Source organism: Photinus pyralis, unplaced genomic scaffold, assembly GCF_008802855.1.
Source record: "Photinus pyralis isolate 1611_PpyrPB1 unplaced genomic scaffold, Ppyr1.3 Ppyr1.4_LG5, whole genome shotgun sequence".
Taxonomy (NCBI): domain Eukaryota; kingdom Metazoa; phylum Arthropoda; class Insecta; order Coleoptera; family Lampyridae; genus Photinus; species Photinus pyralis.
In genome coordinates this window covers 33,008,278-33,035,415 of record NW_022170596.1, presented here as the reverse complement: position 1 = coordinate 33,035,415, position 27,138 = coordinate 33,008,278, and the positions used below count along the sequence as shown (strand labels likewise).

At 34.2% G+C, this 27,138-nt stretch overlaps 4 protein-coding genes across 8 annotated transcripts; 2 read left to right on the top strand and 2 right to left on the bottom strand.

Annotated features, from left to right (window-relative positions):
- The first annotated feature begins 144 nt into the window (after positions 1-144).
- LOC116172020 (succinate dehydrogenase assembly factor 4, mitochondrial-like) lies at positions 145-1,008 on the top strand. The gene is made up of 2 exons (XM_031489105.1): positions 145-327; positions 659-1,008. Exons 1-2 carry the CDS (start codon positions 255-257, stop codon positions 919-921), a joined length of 336 nt encoding a protein of 111 aa, XP_031344965.1. The 5' UTR covers positions 145-254; the 3' UTR covers positions 922-1,008.
- Positions 1,004-4,502, bottom strand: LOC116172017 (trypsin-1-like). The gene is made up of 10 exons (XM_031489101.1): positions 4,304-4,502; positions 3,256-3,336; positions 3,147-3,206; positions 3,044-3,091; positions 2,881-2,997; positions 2,657-2,833; positions 2,446-2,610; positions 2,179-2,372; positions 1,195-1,311; positions 1,004-1,139 (listed from the first exon to the last, which is right to left on the bottom strand). The coding sequence occupies exons 1-10, from the start codon at positions 4,371-4,373 to the stop codon at positions 1,089-1,091; spliced, it is 1,080 nt and encodes a 359-aa protein (XP_031344961.1). The 5' UTR covers positions 4,374-4,502; the 3' UTR covers positions 1,004-1,088.
- LOC116172015 (gastrula zinc finger protein XlCGF57.1-like) lies at positions 4,496-18,865 on the bottom strand. 4 transcript variants are annotated; one of them, XR_004145573.1, is made up of 7 exons: positions 18,407-18,857; positions 14,731-15,127; positions 14,134-14,679; positions 11,361-11,565; positions 11,112-11,316; positions 7,800-8,428; positions 4,496-7,092 (listed from the first exon to the last, which is right to left on the bottom strand). XR_004145573.1 is itself a non-coding variant. In XM_031489097.1 (6 exons), exons 1-6 carry the CDS (start codon positions 18,578-18,580, stop codon positions 7,892-7,894), a joined length of 1,950 nt encoding a protein of 649 aa, XP_031344957.1. In that variant the 5' UTR covers positions 18,581-18,861; the 3' UTR covers positions 4,496-7,891. The 4 variants fall into 4 exon arrangements, 3 of the variants coding, with proteins under 3 accessions (XP_031344957.1, XP_031344956.1, XP_031344958.1); XM_031489097.1 differs by having other exon boundaries at positions 4,496-8,428; positions 11,226-11,316; positions 18,407-18,861; XM_031489096.1 differs by having other exon boundaries at positions 4,496-8,428.
- A 1,634-nt stretch (positions 18,866-20,499) lies between these two features.
- LOC116172018 (GDP-L-fucose synthase) lies at positions 20,500-23,533 on the top strand. 2 transcript variants are annotated; one of them, XM_031489103.1, is made up of 7 exons: positions 20,500-20,866; positions 20,914-21,050; positions 21,105-21,219; positions 21,268-21,396; positions 22,757-22,970; positions 23,018-23,146; positions 23,200-23,533. In XM_031489103.1, exons 2-7 carry the CDS (start codon positions 20,920-20,922, stop codon positions 23,433-23,435), a joined length of 954 nt encoding a protein of 317 aa, XP_031344963.1. In that variant the 5' UTR covers positions 20,500-20,866; positions 20,914-20,919; the 3' UTR covers positions 23,436-23,533. The 2 variants fall into 2 exon arrangements, with proteins under 2 accessions (XP_031344963.1, XP_031344962.1); XM_031489102.1 differs by having other exon boundaries at positions 20,501-20,857.
- Positions 23,534-27,138: the final 3,605 nt, after the last annotated feature.

Below are 27,138 nucleotides of genomic sequence, written 5' to 3'. Positions count from 1 at the left end.
ATTCTCAGAAGTCAGAAGCGCCTCCACGGAACGAAAGCGCACGTATTTTTGTGTACCAAGAAAGGGCATCCTTGGAACGCTCCCACACTGGGTGACGTGCATGACGAATGTTGCCAAAACCATAGAATAGTAAAATTTACAAATGTAAATAAAGCAAACTGAATCTAACCTCCCTCTCATGTCAGTGAAATAAACAAAACACGTTCGCAGTCGTCAATATTATGCAGCTATAATTTTAGTGTCATTTGCTTAAAATGAGTCTCATGATGTACCTGCTTCGCCACTCCAAGAATTCTACTTTCCTTCCCAAACCAGCTCAAATATCAGGTAAAGTATGCGATACAATGAAATTGCTTCTCAACATTTAAAGCAAATTCCATAACAAATCTTGTTGCTTGAGCTTGGTTTGTCAGTGACCCCAATTCGCATTGCCAAAATTTGCAATGAAAGTTCAGTCACATTTGTTCTACTTTCTTTTCATGCAATCCTATTTCATTTTGATAATTTTAATTTCAAGCTTCTAGTGATTGCATGAGTATACTTATAATTTTGGCAGTTTTGCCATCTTGTTCGTACTTTTTTCCTTTAATGCTGATTAACAAGAAAATCAAAAAGGTGTAAATCTTATGTCATGATAGTTGATGCGAACCCGAAACAGATGTTTTACAGAGGTCTTCATCTTCAAATGATAAGCCGTTGTCTCCCAGAATGCAAGAATTTCGAGAGAAGTTACGACGAGAGAAGACACCGATAACTAAACTAGAAGAACTTGAAGGACCACATCCACACCAAGAAAAGGAACCCTTACCTCCATGGCCTAACAATACAAATCCACATACCGGTGAAGTAGGCGGTCCTAGAGGGCCTGAACCGACAAGGTACGGAGACTGGGAGAGGAAAGGACGTGTTAGTGATTTTTAATTGTTATTTATAGACAAATTTTTGTGAATTTATACATATTTGTTGGGTTATCTTCTGGGAAGACAATAGATGTTTACTTAAGTAATAGTGTAATCTTTTATTTGAAAAAACATTTTCTACCAAGAATACTATAATAGATTGTTGTGTGTAGACACAATTCTATGCTGCTACCAATTTTGTGCCATAGTATTTTTTATCCAATCCACAAAACATGACACCTACAAAATGATAACTCGAAATACCCTCCTTTATAGCCATGTGCACAGAACCTACCTCGGTATAAACGCCAGGGTAATCAGGTCTAGCACATCCAATTCCCCAACTGACTATTCCGCAAAGAAAATATTGTCCGCTGTCCTTGGCGCATACTAAAGGTCCACCAGAATCTCCCTAGAATCGAAAACGTTTCTTAGGAATATGTATCAAATAAGTAGTCTACTTTTTAATGAAAATTGATACACTATCTGTATTACTATACAGTATCTACTACTTGTAGAATCCTCTTCTTTGAAAATAGTATAGAAAACATATTTTTTGAAGCAATGTTTTGCTCACTGACAAAGGTGCATAGTCGCTTTGCGATTGTATAATCTCTCCATTCAAGCTCTTTGAGCCTGTTCCGTAGTTTTCTATGTGCAATCAGAGCTTCTAGGCTGGTTTACATATGAAATGGGTAAATCAAGTTCTCAAACGTCCTCGAAAACACTTCGAGAACGTTCAGTGATTTTTTTCTAGAAAACTTTCCGTTTGCTAAGTATGTAAGCAAATTGAAGCATGTTTAATTGCATTTCCAACATCGCTGCCGAAGTGAATTCGCGCTCGTATGTTTTTTAGGCCCTTTTCAGGTCTTTTTATATGTACATGTATTCTTTTATATTTATATATTTAAGAAATTGTAATATTCATTGTAATGTAGCGAGTATTCCATACATCGGGGCGCCATCAATTCGCTAAAATTAGTCACCAGTGATAAGTAATCAAAGCCGATGCGACGCATTTCCTTGAAATATGATACGCCTTTTAGACTTCAAAAACGCTCTCGTGATTTTTTCTAGTCTTTCAGTTTGCTATATAAGCAAAGTTTCAAAAATATGAACATCTATCTGCCCTGTCACAAGTAAAATTTATTACAAAATTATACTGACAGATGGTCTGATTTCAACAACATTCACCTATCCGCTGGTGTAATCTTACAGGAATTACAATTTTATTGTACCTATTTGAGACATCTATAGTACCATAATCTTTTTTACATACCTGACAAGCATCTTTGCCCCCGTAAGGAGTTCCAGCACATAGTTGACATTCACTGAGATATTGTGAAAATCCAACTTGCTGATATCTCGCTCTACAAGAATATTTGTCGATAAAGGGTAATGTCACTTGTTGTAATGTTTGAGGAGAATTCCCTGCCTCTGTCATACGACCCCAGCCTGATACTGTAGCTAGTCCTACAAGCAGAAATAAGAGTATATCACATTATTTCTCAGTGCACGAATTTGTACATGCACCCAATTACAACACCTTGAAATTTATCATGTTTTTCAGGTAGACAAATGGCGGACGCCCTAGAACCCGATTTCAGTATTAACGGACTGTTTACTTTTAGCAGCGCTATATCATTCCTAAATGTAGCCAGATCGAAGAAAGTTGTGAAAACGTTAACAATGCCTCGGCGTTGTTCGGTTCCTGAAAGAACATATGTACCCATAGAAAAACGACATGTACGATTTACCTTCCAATACATAAAGATTGTGGTCTCCTCCTACAATAGACAAGGATGATACAGGCACTTGACTAACGCAATGTCCAGCCGTGATGACCCAGTGCTCTGACAAAATAGCACCTCCACAAATATGATGTAATTGTCTTCCGTCGTCTACTTGAATTGACACCTGCCACGGAAATTCGCCTACAAATTGTGTTTAATTTACCAAGAAGTAAAACTGATCTAAGCACCTGGCGTAGCGCTTGTTCCTCCTATGATACGATTGAAATAATACCCGCCACGACCTCCGCATCCCGAGAGACCAGTGTTGTTGGCAACATTTGCATTATCTACCGGTTTTGGTGTAGCTACAACACTAGCGTTTTCATTGCGCAACTCAACGTTTTTGCTTACTCTGAGTGATATAGCTCTGGTGCACTGTGCTGGTCGGTTTCGGAGTAGCTACATGAAAAATGGCAAAATTAATTTGTATAATACTTATAAATTTAAAACTTACTCCACTGCGGAACGTAAGTGCTTGTTAGCCAGTGGTCGTAATTTGTTGGTTTTTGCGTTACTAACAGATGAAGGTTATCTAAAATGGTAACGTATCGTGTGGTACTTACCCCATTGTGGGTTGTTGATAGACACATAGGTGTAGCTCGAGTGCTGTGGTATCGAATATGAATATTCAATTCGTTCATCAACTTAAATAAATAAAAATAACTGTGCATGCTTTTAATACACTGATACAATATAGGAGTAGACAGTGGGTAAATTTTAACACTGAACATACAAATCTCCTATTTTCAATTCTTAAATATACAAGTCAAATACCCCCAGCCTATTTAAATCATTATGAGCGCCGCGCGAAATACGCGTTGACCTATAAGCTAAAGCATTCGCGCGCAGCCTTTGATTATATACTGCTGGATAGCGCATTCACTTAAAAGATAATTTAAAGGTTAGTTAATAAGTCGAATCTGCTAAAGCTACACAAATCGGCCGAATATGTATCCAAAATATCTATAAAGTTCAAATTTAGGCACTGTATAAGAGTCCCAACAAATTATTGAAAATCTTTATCTGAAACTTTGGTGACTTTTTGACTACATTGAATAGGATTCGACCAAGAGGACCCTGTATACCAAGTTCAAGGATCTAGGATCTACTTACCATTCAAGAGTTATCACATGGACGGGAAACAGGCAAAAGTACTATCGCAAGATTATGTCGGGTTCTTAATAAGGGCCAATGTAGAACCTATGACTGAAATCAATTGTTGAAATTGTGTGGACCGATTTTTCCTAAGTATTATTATTATTACCCATACATGTTTCTAATGAAAGAAAACGAAAAATTCAGAAATTGGTATATTTTCCTAAATTTTTCTAGACAAGGACGTAGGGTCTTTAAGGAACAGATCAAATAGAGCATGCACATTCAAACAAGTAATTACAAAATCGATTTTCAGTAGGTAACTATCAGGATCCATACATTTTTATAATTTTGTTTGATGTTATTCCAAACCACATCAAACAAAATTATAATTAAAAAATCATTTGTATCTTGACGGATTATTTCAAATGCACAATTATATCTAAACCTATGCTGGGCATTTGTGACATTCAGAGTAACTAAATACCTTCAAAATTAATCGAATTTTACACTTACCTTTAAGTGGCCGACCACATTTAAACACAAACCCCAATAAAAATTGAATTAATAGCAACTTTTTACACATTTTAAAAATGAACCTGTAACAGTAGGTTTCCCATTGACGTAAACAAATTAAGCTATGATATATAAGTAGAAGTTAATGGTCCCCCTGTAATTATCTATCACTAATAAGATAAAGAAATTCACTGATATAAAAAGTGTTTATTTTCAATTTGTGCACAAGGCTTTGCCGCTACGTATTTAGAAAATATGATCATGGTTGTGTACTGCATTCAAACTAATTTTTACGTTTACTGTAATTAAACACAAAGTCTTTACAGAATAATGCTCGGCTCTATCAGCTACCTTACAATAATCTACCTATAGTAAGTAGTACAAGTTTAGGAGTAATCTCCAGGAACATAAAAAATACAGATAGCACATACATGGTACAATACAAAAATAATTAAGGCTACTTCTTTCTAATTAATATGTACGATATGTTTTACTACAAATGGAAGTGTTGATCCTTATTACTACTTATTATTAGTCATCGTTCAAGCACTAAAATTACACACTCGCACACACAAAAATTAGAAATAAATTAAAATGGGGTTTTGATGAAACCTATTTCCTTCGCTCTGCAATTCTACTAACCTAACCAAAACGAAATTTGCATTTAAAGACTACTATTATCAACTGCTAATAAACTTAACTGACAGATGACTTCCACTGAGATTAATGTCAATACAGTTATATTTAACTAACTGATCATTTTCATGAAGATAATTATTACCATAGTAATAACTCTCCATTAAGTTTACCAGCAGTTGGTACAATTGGCTATTTATAGGTACAGATTTATGTAGTAGTGGTTAACTATTATTTTGACGTTTTAGAATTAATCTTTCTATTTTGGATAATGTCTATCTGCAACACTTCATAAAGTAAATCTTGTAATGAAGATAAATAAAAAAAAACAATTAACTCCCCAATATTCAATTAAAGAGGAACAAAAAATCTTTATTTTTTGAAGATTTTAAAAAAAAGTTGTATTGGTAATGTGATAATGCGATAATGCACAATAAATAAAACTGACTAGGGTTTTACGATAATTCAAACAGATTATAAACTATACCTTTGTCATGTACAGGATGAGTCAACTATTGCGCGGAATAAGTTAACACCTTGAAGATTTTCGATAGAGTGCTTTTGTATTACTATGATACGGTTGAATATTTCTCACATTTTACAAATATTTGGAATTCATCAATGTATAAATACTGTGCGATCAAAAATGAGTTGCTGTCGAGTCACCTTTGGAATTTTTGTTTACATGGGAAATCATATTTAACTTGAACTTCCAAAGGCGACTCGACAGCAACTCATTTTTGATCGCCCGAAATTAATTAATGGGTAGGTATGTTTGTGAAAAATAGAGAATAACCTAAAAACTGCACAGGACACTTACAAAAATTGAAGAGAACACAACAGATAATTGAATAGCGAAATAAAATAGTGGTTCCATTTGAAAAAGAATACTTATAGCACATCGATGTTTGGAAATTTTGTCATTTCCGTGAGAACACCCTGCATCACTAAATCCAACTTTCTCATTATCAAAGTGCTACCCTTTACTCAGATTAACATTATTGAGCAAATGTATTTCTTAACTTCAAAATCAAAGTGGCTACGAATCATCAAAGTAAGGGTTAAGGGGAATTATTCGGAAAAAAATTAATAAGATGGCAACGTTGACAAAAAAAAAACAAAAAGTTTCCATGTAGAGGTTATCAAATGACATTGGAACTTGTAAAAATAAACATGGTGTTCTACTTGCAATGATACTTAAATCTTTTCTTTTTCAACACCTGATTTGTTTTTTTAACTTTGCAAACCATAAAATCAAATTTATTTGCTAAGTTTTAGAAATGAAACTTTCTTTTTAATATTTGTATGGTAGGAGTAGAAGAGAATAAAGACATATGACATTATTATTATTATTTAAAAAAATTATATTATGACACCCTAAAAATTGGACACCACCCACACTCAAAAATAATTTCTGTAGATGTGCAAACATCTATAGTTGATATTTGCACAAGATATTTTTTTAATAATTTTGACCATGTATGACGTAGGACCCTGTATATAACCAAATACTATAATATTGAATCGAAAATTTTTAGTGACTTAAAAACTGGGAAAATTTGTAAATTGTGACTTTTGGCTCATAAGACATGATCGAAGAGCTGCTCACAGCTACTGCACTTATAAAGCTTGACTTACTGCGTTACACTGGGTGTTCTTTATCACAGAATTCTCTTTAATGAACACTATGTTTACATTGCTTCATTACTGTGAAAATTCATTTAAATAATTGGGTACAATATTTTCTATTCTCATGTATTTTTTAAAGCAACGTTTAATTGCAAACTTGGGTGAAATAAATATTGTGTTGCATTACAAACTTATGTATCCTCTATCGCTACATAAAGTGCCAGTGCAAGTGTAAACTAAATGAAATTTACGTCAAGCTGCTACTGTACTGCAAAGTTAAACTTCACTTACCTTTTATGCATGGAATTCATTAAATTGACAAGAATCTTTAATTAAATTAATTGGGGGGATAAATAAAAAATAAATGAGCGAGATATTAAATAAAAACCTACCGTAACTAATTGATTAAATCACACTAATAAAATTCACACTAGCTTTAGCTTAATGAAGAATAGATAATTATGCGTGTTTTAGAATACTGGCCCTCAACAGAGGTTTTGGTGTTCACAAATTAGCACACGAGACTAAAAAAGGTAACGTACTTTATACACTCTTGCGTCTCTGTTTCACCGTGACTCCCTCAGCAACGCGCAGACGCAAGCACTTGAATTTGCCCTAACGCGCAACGTGCAAGGGTTTGTTTTGTTTATATTACCACGTTTCCTGCTGATTACGCAAAAAAATTATTGTGTAGTGTTGTGCCATAAATAAAACACGTTCTTTTATTTACGGTGTTATGCAAACACGAAGTAATAATGAACGAGAACGCAAATAAGTTAAAGAAGAGGTAAGGGTTCCACATACTAAAAATGAATATTGTTGATTGTACCTAATAATTAGTTCCGCTCAGCTGTTTGCATGTTTAATTTTTAATTCACAGATATGTCTTCATTTGTACATTATGTGGAAAGACATTTACTAAACAGTGCAATCTACTTAGACACACTAAAAATATTCACAAGTCTTCTGTGGCTGGCAGAGGTTATGTTTACTATTTACCCCTACGAGTACATTTTTTGCTCGTAGCTTTTTACCCCTTACCCTAACCGTTGAGTGAAGGACTCATATTTAATTACTCAATGCCCTTACAGTTCAACGCAAAATCAAATTATAGCGGGCTTGCGGTTGCGCAGTGCCGAGGTCAGAGAGGGAGTCACGGTGAAACAGAGACGCAAGTCTTTATACACATATTGTATAAATAATAAAATAAGAACTACACTACTATACTTACGTAATATAAAACTGGATGTCAGTTAATTAAAATGAAACAAAATTATTAATATTGATGTTTTAATTAGAGCATTTGTCCTATTCAGTTGAAATCTAAAGATGTCCCCGATGATATGGATCATAATTTGCCAAATACTTATCTGCTAAAATGCGAGAACTCTCGATAACCGCCAAATGTCGAGCGTTATCATTTGTTAGTAAACGGGTGTTATCATTCGTCAGCAATCTATTATTATCGGTCATATTCGCCAGCAGGCGCGTATTGTCGTTAGTGAGCAATCTATTGTCGTTAGTCGTCAACAGCCTTGTGTTATCGTTCACTAGGAGTCTTGGCGGTTCACTAACGTTAACTAAATGAAGTCTGGTGGCATCGTTTAAAAGTACACGATGATCAGTCAATAAATGGGCGTCGTTTATAATTCTTGATCCATCATTTGATATCATTCTACTTGTGTCTTGTTGCATCATGCGAGGCGGTTCTGGTTGCATCATGCGATTGTCAGTGGGTTGCATTAACCTGTTGTTTGTCTGGTCATTGTTAGGATGAAATTTGACTTCGTTTGTAGATGAAAATTTTGGCATTCTTGATTGTGTCTCTTGAGTGTTGTATTTTGGAGAAGGGGCGTGGACCTAAAATAATCCACTTTTATTATAATGTGAAGCTATAAATAACATGTTTTTAATGCACACACACTCTTAAAAATGATCATAGAAGAAGTAATATATATGAGTACAGGGTGTCCTATTAATAAAGGTCACAGCCCATCTCTACAGAATCAGCACACAGCTTGGAAAACAAGATTTTGTTAACAAAAAAGGTAAAGAGAAATCGCTGGAAATTATTTCAAGTTTCAAGGTTTGCCGCTAGAGGGCACACTTCAACGCCAACTGCCATTCGTAATATTCGTTGCCATTATGTTGTTCGTTCATTACAGATCCATACTATATGCATCTTTTAATTTTACTCAGCAATTTGATGACGCACAGATCTGATGATGAACATTTTAAAGTTCGAAATCAATAACCTCAAGTTATAAATAAAAATCGAAATTATTAGCAGAATATTTATTCTCAACTTTAACAATAATTAATCCAAAATAATTTTGTGCAGGTCTGCATTAAGGAAAAAAAAGCAGCTCTAGTTCATAAAATATGAGGGCTGGGGAAAGGGAACATCCTTTTAAGGAGTTGAATGCAACTTCGGTTTCAGCCAGCTTGGATGAATATAGCAACTTAGATTTGTGAATGTGCATAATTTCGCCATATCTCTCCTTAGGAAACAGATATCAAAATGAATTTTCACTGATATTTTCACTTTCTCTTACCTTATTTGATAATACCATATAATAATTATATCGTTCCCACAAAAATATACACAAACTAGAACGCGAATGGGTAACGATGCACGACAACAAAATGACACAATTTACTCTGTGCGAATCAGATGTAGGTGCACTTATGAGCTTGCGCATTGTGTGAGCTTACAGATCCAGTCAGGAACTGTGTCTATTTTAGTGGATCCGGTCTTCTTATTAACGCAATTAACGGTTGTTTTGTTTGAAGGAATAATGTCATCAAATTATTCCCTAATGTCCATGTAAAAGAATACCCAAAATTCACTTCGTTATCTGACTTTTCTCAATATGTAGCTACTTCCAAATATTTTAGAGACCGGCCCTGACTACCTTTTTAATTTGAGCAGTGTCTTACTGCGCAAACTCAGTAGTGCATCTGCGCGAATTCAATTTGTGTCAGTTTTTTCATTGCATTATCATTCCATATTTAACACCTCTCATGTGATGCTGTGTTCTTAAGTCTAAAAACACTCCCTGGTGAGAAGTATGTAACTGAGGTTCGTGGTAATTTGTAAATAGTAGTTACTAGTTCCATTTTGCTTCACTGCACTTTGGAAACGATTTTTAATTGGACTTAATTTACTGACTTTACTGATCTTTAAGACAAAACAACAGTAAGTACGCCTTCTTCCTTTCTGACCCTTCGAGAATTTTTGCATTTGAAATTTTGACCAACCAAACAGTGACATTTTGTCCAAACCTATCAGTTTCCCTTTGTAGGTACCGGGATGGCACCTCATAATAGCTTGAACCCCACTTGTAAAAAAGCAGCCCCACCAGTTGATTAGGATAAAAAGTTGTAAAGTAGACATAAACAGAATCTGGAGTGCGATCAGAAACTAAAGGGAAAATACTTTTACCCATTTTGAGTTCGGATCTCAAGAATTGAGCAATATGAATATTGCTCGGAATATTGAAAAGATTTCGACAAACATTTAATTTTTTTTATTTTTGCCTTTTTAGTGACAAGTTAGGAAAAGAATTGGATATAAAAATGATGAAAATGATTCTTAATTTTGTCACTAAAAAGTAACCATAGCAGTGTTTTAAAAAATTGGATTATACAGTGTGTAAAGCGATGGGGTATACAAGGGGGAATTTTTGTTTAAATATTTATGAATGATTTATGAAAAAAATTTATTCTTCATGATATGTTTTGCTTGCTTTGAAAGTACCAATAACGTTTCGATAATCTAAAATTTATATATAGAAATCTGGAAAAATAATAAAATTAATTTTTTTTATTGAAAGTTATCATTCTATATTATAATTAAGATAGAGTATTGCTATCAAACCAATAAACAATCGAAACGTTATTGGTACTTTCAAAGCAAGCAAAAAATATTATGAAGAATAAATTTTTTTCATAAATCAATATTTAAAAAAAAAATTCCCTCTTGTATACCCCATCGCTTTACACACTGTATAAGAGACTAAAACAATCATTTTATCCACAGGAATGGAAGGTCCAAAATAGTACGTATGAGAGCTATTCCCCAACATTTTCTTCTTTAATTTTTTCTCAGCAATCATAACAAATAGGAGAATAGAACAAACAAATTTTTGTAGGTTTTTGTGTATGGCTTTCCAATTTTCCAATTTTCACCCCTAAACACATTTTCATCCATCAGTTGTATACCCTTTCTAAGATTTTCCAAAATTTTTCCTTTAAGATGGCGAATTCCTAAACAGGGATGCAAATGAAATATCTGGGGGATATTCAATTTTTTCCAGACCATTTTAAATTTCCCCACACATCCAATTACATTTTTGATGAATGCTCAATGCTAAATACTTCTTAAGAATGATGTTCCTGTAGGTACATAGTTAAATGTAAAGGGCACATTGTGTATATTACTTTTTCCATGAAGTTGTGCAAAAAGAACACAATAAAAATAATCTAAAGATAGTTCCATGCAAGAGTTTAGTTAACGTGCTGTGTGAGGTCGAAATATTACCTTCATATGTGTATTTAAAGTACTAGATTGTGAAAATGCTTTTCCACAAGTAACACAAACATATGGCCTTTCACCTGAATGAACTCGCATATGACGTAATAAAATGGTATTTACGGTAAATCCTCTACCACAAACACTGCATACGTATGGCCTTTCCCCGGTGTGATTCCGCATGTGATATTTCAGTTTCATCACTGTTGTAAACCTAAAAAAAAAGGTTAAATCTGCCGAGAATAAAATAGCACTTACCTTTTCTGGCAAACTGAACATTCGATTGGTTTTTCAGTACCGTGTAGACGCTTGTGACTTGTTAAATCCCCAGACTGCCGGAAAGCTTTTCCACAGAAGTCGCAAACGAAAGGTCTTTCGTTGGTGTGCGTCCGCATGTGTATCTTTAAGCTCGCTTTTGATACGTAACCATTTTTGCAGACTTCGCAAGCGAAGGGTCTCTCACCTAGTGGAAAATTGTATACATTGCATCAATCTGATTTCCAACTGAAGTCGGCACTATGGCTAACTTTGTTATTAGTCACTTTCCTCAGCCAGAAACAGCTGAACAGTCATCCAGAAATTTAATAACATTTTTTTTTTATAGGCGCCCTGTATATTTTACATACTTTGAAAGATGAAAAGAGATACAAACCAATGAATAGTTAAAGTAAATAAAGATTGAAAATTCAGCATAATAGAAAAAAGGAAAATAAAATCAAACAAAAAACATTAGAATCAGTCTGTCAATTTACTGGTATGGAAAAACATTATTATGAGTCTAAAGCTAAAAAAAAACGCATTAAGGATTATATGAGTGTGAGAGAGACATAACGTTACGATTCAGTTTGTTGTGTATGCTATCTCACTTCACACTCATATAATGTCGGACCCCGCAATAATTTTTTTCCATACCTATAAACAGACACCTAATAATAAAAAAAACGCTCTTTCAGCTATCAGTTCACTGTTCATTCATAAAATTGTTACTCATAATTTAATCTTCTTTCCAAATATATAAAAATATAAGCGCCATTTCCTTATTTTGTTGAAACGTGATGTTCAATTATTTTTCTAATTTAGACAACATTGTTACCTCAAAAATAACAATATCAGTAATAACTAACTTGAGTTAGATCACACTGTATAGTAATATATTATATCAATAGATAGTCCAAAATGTCATTCTCTTCACTGCAATGGGTGGCACACATACAGAACATAAATGAGGCCTTACAACATTACTTGTATCTGCAGAGATAGAAACTATTCCTGGTGATAAAAATGCAAAGTTTCATGTACTAACTTCAAAAAGCTTTGTTTCAAATGCAAGTCAGGATTTACAGATCTACACTTTATAGCTGACAAACAGAATTAGCAATCAATGTTGATATTTACCAAGATTCTTTAAAAAATCGAAGGAATCAGATTTTTTTTTTTTTTTTTCATGTGATCTATCAAACAGTTTCTGTTAACATGTTACTTTTTCATGTGACAACATAGTGACACAAACACATCAGTGTAAAATAAGAGACGGACTACACGTCTTTAGTGTAAACAACCAATCCAGCTTATGATCTATGCAATGTAAGAGAGAGAGAGGGCAAGTTTGAGATCAGTGTACTGCACTTCCACTAGTGGAGTCTCATAGGTTTTTCTTCAACCATGATAATGCTTCACAATTTAAGTGGGGGTCCTCGTCATTACAGCGACTGGGTGAGGGGGTTCTTGGAAAAATTTGGTTGGGAATCCCTGCTCTACTCCAAAGATGATCTTATGCGGAAAATAACTTAATATTTTATAAGGGTAAGGGTACTTTTAGAATTGAGTCAAATTACATTAAGGGACATAATAATATGATTTGTTAAACAGTTTTGCTCTCAAAAGTCAACCCCTAAAATAACCACAATAAAAAAAATATTTTCAAAATGTTCTTTAGCAACTTTGAATGTTTAAATTAAAATATTACCAATGTACACGGTGGTTCAAAGTCGTGGCTCACCAAAGGGATCTCAGTAAACAATTAGAGATATCGTGTTGGTTAAATGGGGGCAAAGTTATGCCTACACATTTGAAATTTTTTAAATCTTTGGAAAGAACCGAGATATCACAAAAAAATTGAAAATGTCAAATTTTGTTTTCATTTCCCCTACCTGAAATGGTTGGAAATGGATGGTTCAGTATAAGCTCACATTTTTTTCAAAACTAAACACTAGGGATTTTTATAAGAAAACAAAAATAAAGGTTTTTTCAAATACTTCGAAAAAGACTATATGAGTTTTCCCCAAAAATGCATTGTTTTGTTTATTTCACATTGAAACTTCCAATTTTGGCGTTTTGAGTTATCATCAAAAATTGTATGAAAACAAGAGTTTCTTAGTTGAAAAATTCACACTTTCACTAAGGAGTGAAAAGTCGAGGGAAAAGTATTGACTTGAGGGGTGGCATTCACTCCCACAGTAAGAGCAACCCCCGGTACAGGGTCAATAGAACCTAAATCTAAATTGTTATGAAAATTGATGCTGTTTGGCAAAATCATACAGAAAAACGGTTTATTGGAGTACTTGGTCTTGGTAAGAACAGGAACACTATTGAATTATGGGTTAAAAGGTCAAAGGTCACTGAAGTTACAGGGAGTCAATGACAAAATAGATATAAAAATAGGGTCATTAAAGGTTGTTCAGTAATTTTCTAATTTCTATTGTACACAAATTTTACACATGTAGGTTTTATGTTAATCTCAATCTTTTACATTTATGTAAAATTTCAAGGTCAATACAGGATTTTCCCACCTATAAATTTATGAGAGTACCAGCGTTTTTTGTAATTATTTAAAAAATGTCACGTATTTAAGAACCCAGTAAATTTTCAAGTTTAGTTTGGGCAAGCCAAGTGATAATTTGTAAAATAATAAAATGTACAACAAGCAAGTGGATTTTGTGTTAAAATCTAGTTGTATCTCGCCTTTGACACTGAAGGTCAAAACTCTCATTTAGCAATTCTGATGTTTAAAAAAAAAACAATAGATACCTACCGGTATGGGTTCGTAAATGTAATTCCAAATTAAATCTCTGAGGAAAGCATTTACCACACATATTACAAACGAACGGCCTATCCCCGGTGTGCTGTTTAATATGAACATCTAATGTAGCGGCGTCGGGAAATTCACTCTTGCAATAATCACAAATATGCTTTAACAGTCCAGGATCTCCCTCCTTCTTCTCGTGGATCTTCATGTGTTTTAGCAAGCTGTTTTCGGCATAGCAACCTTTATTGCAAATTTTACAAACGAACGGCTTTTCTCCGCTATGTTTCAATAAATGTTTGTTTAATAAGGTTGTGTGAATGAATCGTTTATTGCAAAGTTTGCACTGATATGGTTTTTGATCTTCAGGCATGTGTGTTCGCATGTGATTATTTAAATAATTTTCTTCGGTGAAACCACGCGGGCAAATTTTGCATTTATACGGTCTGTCCTCGATATGAGTTCGAAGATGTTTGCGAAACGATTTAAGATTAATAAATTGTTTTTTACATACGTTACACTGATTGGTGTTGCGTTTCAATTTTTTCAATGCACCTACAATGGTAATATAATCCAAACTGCAGTTACCTAGAAATTGAAACATACTTGCTTTGCCTCCCACTTTTGCCAACAGTTTCTTCTTGTTGAGCTTACATTTCTGCAATTTGGCCGCCTTTAAAAGCTGTTTTTGAGCAATGGCTTTTTCATCGGCCGGATTATCTATACTAAGCTGGCTTAACAAACTAAAATCTTGCTTAAATGAATCGTCACTGTCGTTAGACGAATCATCCAGACCCAGATTGTCGAGCAATAAACTCTTGGAGTACAGATCGTGTGCTTCCTCATCCTCTTGCTTGCACGGCCTCGGATTTAACGGTTTACCGAGATACTGCCTTAAATTCGTGTCCGATTGTTCGCATAGTTGTTTAAATGAGAAGGCTCGGCTCACTTGATGAACGCACTGAACGCAGATCGAAGCAGGTAGTCCATCGCCATTTTCAATCTAAAAGTGATACACGTAAGTACGATAAAACACCACCACACATAATACTTGACAACCCAAGTGTGTAAAGGCGACTTTATATTTTTATGCCATTAGATTTTTAGATTAGGTAGTAGTTCTTCAGTAAACAGTTTGATATTGTCATTTATTCCAAGCAATTCCAAACCATAGATTTTTCATAACATTAACCAGACAAGCTATTTTGAATTGATTTTAGAAATTTAGATCTTGGAATTCAACTTACAAATTCTTAAAATTTTGGAGTGGAATTTTGAATCATTATGGTATGGCTTATCCTCGGGATTATCTATTAAACAAAAAAAATCAAATCACCAATGTAGACTATTCAAAAATTCTGAAGTATTTTCAGCTCAGCTTATACTGGAAGAAGACGCACATTTCTTTATTTCAAATCAAAGGCTTCGATTTTTATTAATTTTGTTTTAAATTTACGCAAAATTTTAAGAGATCATAAACTCAATATAACTGTTTAGAATTACTTATTTGAGTTTTTTCAAAATATTTTAAAAATACACCCCTTTAAAATACATTGCATTTTATAAGACAAATGAGATAGTTTCATTATTTTCAGAATTTGATTAAATAAAACCTATTCCAAGTTTGTATAGTTTTCAGAAATCCATATCAAATTTTAAAGTTTTGAAAATTGAAAAATTTTTTTAAATAGGAATATCCTTCTCTTCTGAGAAATTTGGCAGCTTGTTCAGCTATTGTAGGATTTTAAATTACTAGTAGGTTTTGGAATAAATAAAACCATAAAAAAACATGCTGTTCCTGTGCAATAAAAAAAGGAAAAGGCCAACGTGTTTCATTCCTCCGGCATCCCTGACTACAGGGATACCGGAGGCGGGCTGCTCAGGGCTTCCTGACCCTCTTCAGTCAGAGAACGGGATTGTAAGGATGGGTAAAGTTAGGGATGGGAACGGAAGGAACGGAGTTAGGGTGCTGAGGGGGGGAGTACTGCTCCAGCATTCGCCTCGTAGATTTCAACATAATGCTAGCATTATGCGAAGCTACGTATGTCTGAGGAAAACCCCCTGACAAAACCCCAGACAGAGCAGTCGGCAGCGGGATTCGAACCCACAACCTTCCGAATAGCATCGGTGAGCGCATCCACTGCGCCACGTGCCTCGGTCCTGTGCAATACAGCTATGGACCATTTCCCCCCTTTGTGTTTTTGTTAATACATCGACACCGAAGCAACTGTTTCTTGATCATTTTTGTAGCAATTTGGTGCTCAAAGTTGGCATGGAAAGGAAGAAATCGCAGATCTTAAAATTTGTAATTTTAGATTGGATTATAGGTATAACACAATGAACTCAAAAGATGACAACATTTTGGTTTTTGTAACAATAATAAAAAAAACATAATCTAGACGTATAAAAGAGTAAGTAAAAATTTCGGTCATGAATTCGTGCTGAAATGCACATACTTACCTTTTTGTTTGAAATCCTTCAACTCACATGAGATAATAAATAAAAAAAAATATCCAGAATTGCCGTATTTTTTGTTTAATTTTCAAAAAGTAATTTACAAATTCCGTTAAGTGTATCCAACAAAAGTGAACGTGTAAAATATATCTGTATATCTCTATCTTTCTTTTGGTTCTCTCCTCTAACCTGCTTTTTTTACCTAAATGTATTTATTTATTTATGAACATAACAGGTTACTCCAATTACAATGCTCATCGAACCTTAAAAGAACTATTTGAAAACAAAAAATATATATGTATATGTTAATAGTATTAAAACAAAACAACGAAAACAAAAGAAGAATTAAAGAAAAAAATTCCTGCGAACAGTTTACAATTCTTGCATATTGTCACACGGTCTTGCAAACTGATGATTCTAATAAGAGACAATTTGTGAACGACCCTTCAAATATGATATCAACAGTTTCAATAAGAGCACTGACAAACTCTATTGTATTAATTCATCCATAAGCGTATCATGATCTTAATCTTACAGTCTCAAAATGCTTTTTTAAAGTCAGTGTATAATGTTATATGTGACATTACGATCTATCTGATCGCGTATTTAAATATCTGGTATTACTTTCGGTTTAACCGGATATCGATGCAACTTTTGTTTTTCAAATGCAATGCCTATGTTTTTTACGATATTTTAAAAAGAGCAATCAATTATCTGTATGGCAACATAAAATATGCATATGGTCGATTGAAAAAATGGCAAAATTCGTGATTCAATACTTAGAAAATTTATGAAATCTAGCATGCCGTGTTTTGTTTTTAAGATGTTTTTGCACAATGCGTTCTCCCCGTGTAATACTACAGGCACCCTGCATCCTGACAGCACACGGCATGGTAGATGTCATACATTTTCTAAATAGGGAATAACGAATTTCTCTATTGTTTTGTATATCAACCATGTGCATATTTTATGTTGCGTACAGCAAATTGATGGCTCTGTTAAAATATCGTACAAAAATACGCATTCTATTTGAAAAACAAAAGTTACACCGGAAGTTTGAATATAAATTTTTCGTATCTCGCTAAATAAGAGATATTGAGGTGACCTTATCTCAAACGCACTGTATTAAACTAGGTATTAAAAATGTTGAAAGTTTTTGATCCGGTTGCACAAACATATTCACGCTTAAATCCTAATCCTGGTGTTAAGAAACGTAATTGGTTTCATTCCATATATTCAATCCTCTTCAGAGTCCTCTTCTATATTTATAAATAAAATTGAAATTGCCAAGGTACTGATTACCTCTGCTACAGTTGAGGTATCCGAAGAAAGTTACTGTACATTTTACATTATAATTTCTCTTTTTGTTAATGAAAAACAACCACTCAACTCCATCACCATCATGAAAATTGTTGGTAAACATTTTGAAACATCCTGTACAACCTATTACTTGAAACTGTGGGCACCACAGAGACAATGTCTCTGGGGCACCAGCTCCCCTAACCCCAAAAAGTTAAAAAATTGTTTATTTGCTCTCCATGATTCTAATACTAGGTAATTCTACTTTTATTCACTTCGAAATTCCATATAAATAGGTAGGCCATTTTGTTTTGTTTGGGTTTAATTTTCTGTAGAGACCAATAAAAATGTAAATTTGTTAGGACGACCAGTAGGTATAAATAAACGAAGATTAATGTACTTTCACGTTTGTATTTTTTCGCCATAAACGGTAATCACAATTTAAAATGAAATTTCCGTTGAGCGTGAATATAAATAAAGGGAGGAATAAAGATTAATTGAAAAAAAAAATGCAATTAACGCCTCTAACCTGAACAGTAGTAAATCCCATTAACATCTCCGAAAATCTCATAGTTTGTCCATTAGATTCGACGTTGAGGAACACCGAACGCATTTCTCCCTTTTCTGTAAGACAAGCTCGGCATATTTTACTAACATCAAATTGCTGCTGATGCTGCGGCATTAGTTCCGGTTTGATGTCCATTTTAAGACAGGTCACAAATGTCAACGCACACACAATAATTTTTAATAAACAAACACAAACTTGCCAGCAAAATGGATTGTTGCACTGGTCGATTGTGACAATGGCTTGTTGATAGCTTGTCTAGTTACGCAGCAAAATGGCGAATATGCTCAAGCTGTAAGCTAACCTGACATAAGGCTCAATTTCATCCATTACTTTATTGAACGTCCACAAATTATATATGTTAGCATTCGCCCATTACAAAACCGAAACATTTTCGGTTTATTATTTACTAAAATTAAATTTTGTTTTGAAATCGTTGTTAACATATAAGCAATTGGCGATTATTGTATAAATAACTGCAATACTCGTCGTATAAAAATTACACCTACTATAATTATTTCAATTTTATAACTATAAATAAATTTCGGCAAAATTGAAGTGAACATTTGAAATTTTCTTATTTTTGATATTAACAAAATATTGTATCATGTTAAATGTATCTACAGGCTGTCTGAAATTCGAGAGTGGCCAGTGGAAATACGGAAACCGTAAGGAAAAAGGAACAGAAAGTCGATTACCTACGGGAGCGAAATTGCTCATTTTCGAGCCAAATCTAACGCTGCTTCGAAAGGAAGGAATTTCGAATAGGTACCTACTTGCGAAAATTGGCTGCTTTTTTATTTATTTTTTTGTGACTTTAACTTTCTTTGGATACTTTTGAGAGTAAATGACACCCCCATTACAATTTTTTCTCCCCTCTACAAGTGAGCATGATTTTTTAAGTCCGACATTTCGATTCGGCAGTTATTAACTTTTCTAGGGGAATTTTCCTAGTGCTCAAGTTTTGAGACTATTGCAGCCTTGGAAAATGACATGTGTCAAGTACCTAATTTATTTAGAAAACGTGAGGTTAATGCTTGTTCATTAGTTGATTTGAATTTCGCGCCAAGTGAGAGCACATCATGGCTGCCCCCATGTAGGTGTGATTTGTTAATTCAGCATTAGCAGTCCATCTTAATTTATAGTTCGTGGTAATGACAAGAGTCATTATAGCCATTTTCCAATGCCACAGGTGCGGCCGGTAAAGTGACGGTGCGGTCAGTACTTAAGTGACAGAGGTGGACCGTGAGGCCGGTAAAGTGACAGACGGCAGGAAACATAGTTTAGTCTGGTCTGCCTCTGTTAAACTCAAATTTCCTGACAAAGTTTATGTTATATTATGTTATATTACAATATTAATTTTAATTTTCTTTAGCCAGTTATTTTGCATGGGTCCCGCACCAGGCGGCGGCCATTGCCCATATCTGTAAGTTAAAGTTGTCTCTACTAAAGAAAAATTCCTAATAGAAAAATAGGGAATTATATATATTATATTCGCAAAATAATACAATTTTTTTAATAGAAAGGAAAGCTCTTTAAACTGCAAAAAAGTAGATGATGGCTCTAAAAAGCGCAAGCCCATTGTAGAGGAGAAAAAGTTTCACAATTTTAATTTTACTGCTCCAATATTTCCTCGCCAGTAATGTGTCATTTTCTTTTATCCAAAATCGCTATAAATATTTTCATGTTTACTTTATGCTAGGAAATTTTAGTTTCCAACACAGGCACGCCAGACTAATTTTAGTGCCACTTGTCACTTTACTATAGTAGACACACCTCAAAAGTTCTATAATGAAAAGTTTTGTTTTACCTACATTTTACTTTTATCTTTGAACTTTTATCATTGAATAAAAACACTCACTTCACTATATTCATTGCTTTTATCATTGTATATACAATGTTTTTATCTACTCAAATTATTACCTAATGATACAAAGAGTACTCTTTGTATCATGCCGATACCTACTGCTACTGAACAAATGTGAGGGCTGAGCTGAGTGGCTGAGGGCCGTGTAACCTGTAACGTGAAAATGAAATGTTACGCCACTGGAGCATAAATTATGGCTGTGCAATAAAAAGAAAAAATTTAAAATTTTTATGAATGCCGGTTTTTTTTGTTTGTAGTTATCTTATGAGAAAACTAAACTAAATGCCTTCACAGTTCACTACATGGGATGGGACGTGAAGAATGACCGGCCCGAAGAGTATTATGCACGATACACTCATATGTAAATTGTAGGTTATGTTTTCGTTTTGTAAAAGATTAGAGTTCAGTGGTAGGACCATTACTTTTACATAGTCCACTTTTGCGAGGAAATGTATGTGCAGTGAGTGTTCTCTAGAAAAAGAAATTCCTGCGATTTCCCATCCATATCATTGTTTAAATTAACTCTGCTTGATAAGAAGTATAAATAGGTAATTATGGTATGATGTGGCATTCACATATGCCTTAAGTACATTCTAATTCGAAGTGAGAAATGCCCCACAAAGTAATACTTGTAACGGGAGGTTCCGGTTTAATCGGTAAAGCCATTGAGACTATAACCAAATTGGAGCCAATTGAAGGAGAAGAGTGGGTTTTCCTAAGCAGTAAGGACTGCGATTTGTGGTAAAATGCATGATGGATTTCTCTTGAATTAGAAGTAGTAGTTTCAATTTACAGTGATACGGAAGCAACTCGAAGAACGTTTAACACTTACAAACCGACACATGTTATTCATTTGGCGGCGATGGTTGGTGGATTGTTTCACAATATGGCGCATAATTTAGACTTTCTCGTGAGTATAAAGGGCCACATTAAATATACTTTATGTTGTGTTTTTCAGCGTAAAAATCTACAGATAAATGACAATGTACTTCAAATAAGTTATGAAGTTGGAGTAGAGAAAGTGGTGTCATGTTTATCTACGTGCATTTTTCCAAATGATACTTCGTATCCAATCGATGAAACTATGGAAAGTATATACTTACAATTAATAACATTCTATACAGAAATTGGTCATGTTATGGCTGATCTGTTTAACAGTTTCAATGTTTGACTTTTTCAAGGCTTTTTCTATTCGTTTAATATCATCACAAGCCCAATAGTCACCATTTGAAGGTGTAGTGTTGTTGTAGCCTCGGTTGTAGCTCTCCTTACTGTTATTTGGGGAAGCTACCCACATCTATTAAGGTGAAAGTGAATCAGAATTTGGTGCTCTTTACTTTACTGCATCACCAGCATGTTTTGGGATGGTTGGAAGAAACTGATACAGGGGGTTCCAAGTTTATTGTTAGTGCTATCGCTATTTGGGTCACACGTAAAATGATAAATTTCCAAAATATAACAAAAAAATTCAAAAATATACTACAAAATTCAAAGATCTTTTTTGGGATCAGTTTTTAAAATCTTTTGAATTTTTCTGTATTATCTGAATCTTTTTTTAATATCATTTATGGTGTTTTTTTTTCCGAAAACATAATATGCTATTCTTTTAGTTTAAAATCTACAGGATGTCCAATTCGAAAAAATGAGGTTGGATCCGATAACTTTTTTTGCTGACTCTATATACTTACTCTGAAAACGGCAAATCATTCAACAATCATAAAGAAACCTGTACTGCACATTTTTTTGTATCTATTAAAACTAAGGAAATATTGATTTTTCGCTATATCTCTTAAAGCTGCCGAATATTTTCAAATTCTGATTTTACCATTTTAAGTTTGACCCAAAAAAAAGCACATGACGCCTATATTACATTTTGATAGTGCTAGCAATTACCTATAAATATGGGGAAAATGGGATATTTTTGCTTACAGAATTCTCAAGCTCCCCTTTAGATGCACATAAGAGGACTGTAACAACAATAATATTTGTTGCTGTGTTGTCTTGTAGGGTATCTATGGAGCATATTGTTCGTTCCATTAAAGCAATGTTTTTACATACAAACATATTACAAGATATACAGGGCGGCTTATTTTCGTGCACAACCATTAGGAGTTACTATGTCAGTTAAATTGGAAAGAATGTGCCTCTTCAAGGGTCAAATTGAATCCTGCTATTGTTTTGTTTGCATAGTCAATGGCCAACTACATTCCTACATGTATATAGACGAGAAATCAAATTTGACTTATTTCTGCAAAAGGTGATAACAATGAGAGATAAAACATTTTTTGCAGGGTTTTTGTTTTGACAGTTGGGCGTCCATAGCAATATCAACCCATTTTCATTTTTCTCTATTTCTGCCATCTATACCTGTATTTCCGAGTGTATTTCACCTTTGCGGGTGTAATCAACTTAATTGTTTTATTATTATTATCAACAATCCATTTTAGGTTCATAATGGTCCGCCTCACTGTTCAAACTATGGCTACAGTTATGCCAAACGTTTTATTGATATAGCTAATCGTGCCTACAGTCAGCAACATGGGTGCCGTTTTACGTCGGTTATACCGTGCAATGTTTTTGGGCCCAACGACAACTACAATTTGGAATCTAGTCACGTTATACCGGGACTCATCCGCAAATTACACGATGTAATTGAAGCAGGTACGATATTGGGAACGATTTATGAATTTTAGTCTATCGTCCAACAGGTGGAAGAGAATTTACTGTGATGGGAAGTGGAAAACCCCTAAGGCAATTTATTTATTCGTACGATTTAGCGAGGCTGATTATTTGGGTTCTGAGGGAGTATGATGAAATTGATCCGATAATGCTGACCGGTATAATTTTATTTAATCTACCATTTCTAGAAACTCTACATTTAAATTTTCAGTTGATGAAAAAGATGAGATAACAATTAAGGAAGTTGCCGAGAATATCGCTAAGGCATTTAAATTTGAAGGTGAAATTGTTTTTGATATAACCAAAGCAGATGGTCAGTATAAGAAAACGGCAAGTAATGCAAAATTGCGAAAATATTTGCCCGATTTTCAATTTACTCCATTTGACATTGCAATTCAACAATCTGTGGATTGGTTTAGAACAAATAATGAGACTGCTAGATTGTGAAGTACGCCTTCATGTGTTGTTGAAATGAGGTTGTTATGTATAATTTTTATTGTTAATGTATTGTCAATAATAATGAATAGTAATGACATCGTACGGGATCCAATTTAGTATGTGCTAAATTTCTTAGGCCTATCTTAAAATTATATTGGCCAAAATACCCTTTCTAAATCGTCCCTTACTTATAACCTTTAAAATGTTACCCCTCTAAGTATGTTTCTACTAAGTCGCAGGACGGAAAGATCTAAGAAACCCCTGCTCCAAACAGTTTCTAAGTACAGGGTCATTCCTGACGAGCGTCAGTTAGAAAGATATGGAAAACCTTTGAAAATGAAACTAAACTGATAAGTCCTTTAAGGGTTTTGGCACATGATGAATTGAACTAAAATATTTTCAAGATGGCGCCACTTCCGGAAATACCGGAAGTAGCCATCAACTTTGTTATTTTAAATAGGGACCCCCTATTTTTTCTACATTTTCGGATTCTACGTCAAATTTGGAGTACAACGATACCCCATAGTTGACCCTTTGCTCCAAGGGCTTCGCCGATATTCAAGTTTTTATGTCAAAAATTGAATTTGCAGGGGTAATTTTAAAAATTTATTATTCGAAAACGGTGAGAGATATTGCAACACAGTTTTCACTGATTTATTAAAGAAAGATCGAATTTTCTTATGGTATGCGTAACACTCTTAAGAAAGTGAAACTACGCCACTTTTTCAAAGCTCTCAACATTTAAATGTCCATAACTCCATTTTTTCAAATGGCACCCCCCATTTTGTTCTTCACCCTTGTTTTCCTTTTTCCTAGACCTATAATTTGATACAAAATGTTAAAAGCTGCTTCAAACGGTTTCCAAGATATTCCATGTTTTAGTTACTTCTTGTAGCAAATTAATAAAAAAATTAATTCGCTTGATGTAATTCTTTTGTTTTTATTATGATAATGTTTAAACGTCAAATTTGCAGGAATAATGGTATGTTACAAACAAAAATACAAAAAAGGAAGCCTGCGGTAGACTCTAAAGGACAAGAAATAACAGCTGTACTGCCGTATTTTGCTGCAAATCATCGCTTAATGATATCCAAAGAGAAATTGACATATCAGACACGAGTGCACAAAGAATTCTCTGTACTGGCGTATTTTACAGTTATTTCTTGTTCTTCAGGGTCTACCACAGGCTTCCTTTTTTTGTATTTTTGTTTGAAACGTACCGTTATTCCTGAAATTTTGTATTAATTTGCGAATTATAGCCTCTGTGGGTTGCGCCTTGTGGGGTATCTTTCGGAAAAAAGACGGCAAGTCCTGGCCGCTATTCGATTATATTCACCGTGTATTAATATTAAATTCAAAAAATCTTCATTAGTGTAACCCAAACGAGCCATTATTGACGAGAAGTATAAGTTCAAGCAGCGAAAATTTGACGTTTAAACATTATCATAATAAAAACAAAAGAATAACATCAAGCGACTTAATTCTTTTATAAATTTGCCACAAGAAGTAACTAAAACATGGAATATCTCGGAAACCGTTTGAAGGAGCTTTTGACATTTTGTATCAAATTAAAGGTCTGAGAAAAAGGAAAACAAGGGCGAAGAACAAAATGGGGGATGTCATTTGAAAAAATGGAGTTATGGATATTTAAAAGTTGAGAGCTTTGAAAAAGTGACGTAGTCTCACTTTCTTAGGCTGGTACGCATACCATAAGAAAATTTGATCTTTCTTTAATAAATCAGTGAAAACTGTGTTGCAATATCTCTCACCGTTTTCGAATAATAAATTTTTAAAATTACCCCTGCAAATTCAATTTTTGACGTAAAAACTTGAATATCGACGAAGCCCTTGGAGCAAAGGGTCAACTATGGGGTATCGTTGTACTCCAAATTTGACGTAGAATCCGAAAATGTAGAAAAAATAGGGGGTCCCTATTTAAAATAACAAAGTTGATGACTACTTCCGGTATTTCCGGAAGTGGCGCCATCTTGAAAATATTTTAGTTCAATTCATCATGTACCAAAACCCTTAAAGAACTTATCAGTTTATCTTCATTTTCTAAGGTTTTCCATATCTTTCTAACTGACCCTCGTCAAGAATGACCCTGTATAGCACAGCACAAAACTTTTCTGTCTCTTGTGCGCTTCCCAGAACTTGATAAGGCGTTTGTTTTGGTCTAAAAAGAGCAAGCAAGTTCTCTGGGAGATTCTTAAAACAGAAGCGAAAAGAAGAAGAGCTAAGGACGTGTTTTCCAACCCCTTACGATGTGTTGAAAGCGTTAGAAAATCGTGACTGAAAACCACTCAAATAATGCACTGGAATTGATTCCTTAGTATAAATGCTATAAAGAGACTCCTTGACTATTTCCTCAGGTTTCGAGGGCTTTTTAAGGCCATAGGCTAGGAGGGTAGTGAAGCCCGGGCGCTAAAAGTGTTCTACAGTTCGAAAACCCACCAAATTATGTCATCTAATTTAAAAAAAAGCCAGTTTTTTGTCATCAAGGTCCAGTTAAAAAGTTGGCGTAGAACCTGGGGTTTACAAGTAAACTGCCTGGCATTGAATTGGCTTAGCAGAGACGGCAATGATGAGTTGGCATGGCAATGAGAGGATCAGCAGAGTTGAGATGGCGGCAATGAAGTCCATTTATAGCGCCTTTCCAGGCATTTTTTCCTCAAACTATTTGATAAGGCTTTCTATGTTTTTTTCAGAGGTTTATGGACCTTTTCAGAGCTTTGTACGTTTATTCTAAGCGATTTTCCTGCTAATTGTGAAGTGTCAGTTATTTGGAGTTAGGTTGGTAATCTCAAGTATCTTCAATAAACCCGGTCTGAATTAAGCATACATTTGCAGAGTGTGATACAATATTTGCCAAAAAGCTCAAGGCCAAGAAAACGGGCTCCACAGTTTAAGAAACGCAGAACCATAATCAAAAGCAAGTAGAATTTAATTATTCAGATTTCAGATATTTATTTAAAAAAAATAAGCAAGTTACACCACAAAGATCAGATGTTTTATAAATATAGTTTCTATTAGCAACAAAATAAATTAATTGTTAGCCTAAAAATAATGGTGCAAATCTTGTTAAATAAATCTAAAATACAGTACATTGAAGTTAAAAGTACTCTTAAGAAGAATTTAACATGTTATTGTGTTATAGTTCCAACGGATTTGGGACAATCGCACGTTCACACCTCCAGATGCAGTATGGTGCTTATGGACATACAGTACATGCTTGCCAAACGTGACAATGACAGCACAAGGAGATTATGTTTTGTTTTCATACTTCAATAGGCGTTTACGAAAATTGAACCGGTTTAATCAGGTTGGTAAAAATTACCATGGAAACAATTATCGCAATAATTGTTACCATAGCAAAATCTACAAACTTGGTTAAGCCGGTTGAATTTTCGTAAACGCCTAAAATAATCATATGGTTAGAAACAAGGATAGTATTATCGAAGAATGACGCAAACTAGTAATGAGAGGCAATTAGTCCATAAGACCCCATACTGCATCTGGAGGTGCAAACGCGCTATAGCATGAAACTTCTTGGAAATTGGAATTTTAGTTAGAAAGACACAAATAATTTGAAATAAAAGTTACAAAGAGGGCAGAAAAGTTCTAAACATGTACTCAAAAGAAAAATAAATTTAGTTGTAGATCCAGCCCTTGTACCAACAAACGATTTTTTTAAAAGTATTTTTTACTTTAA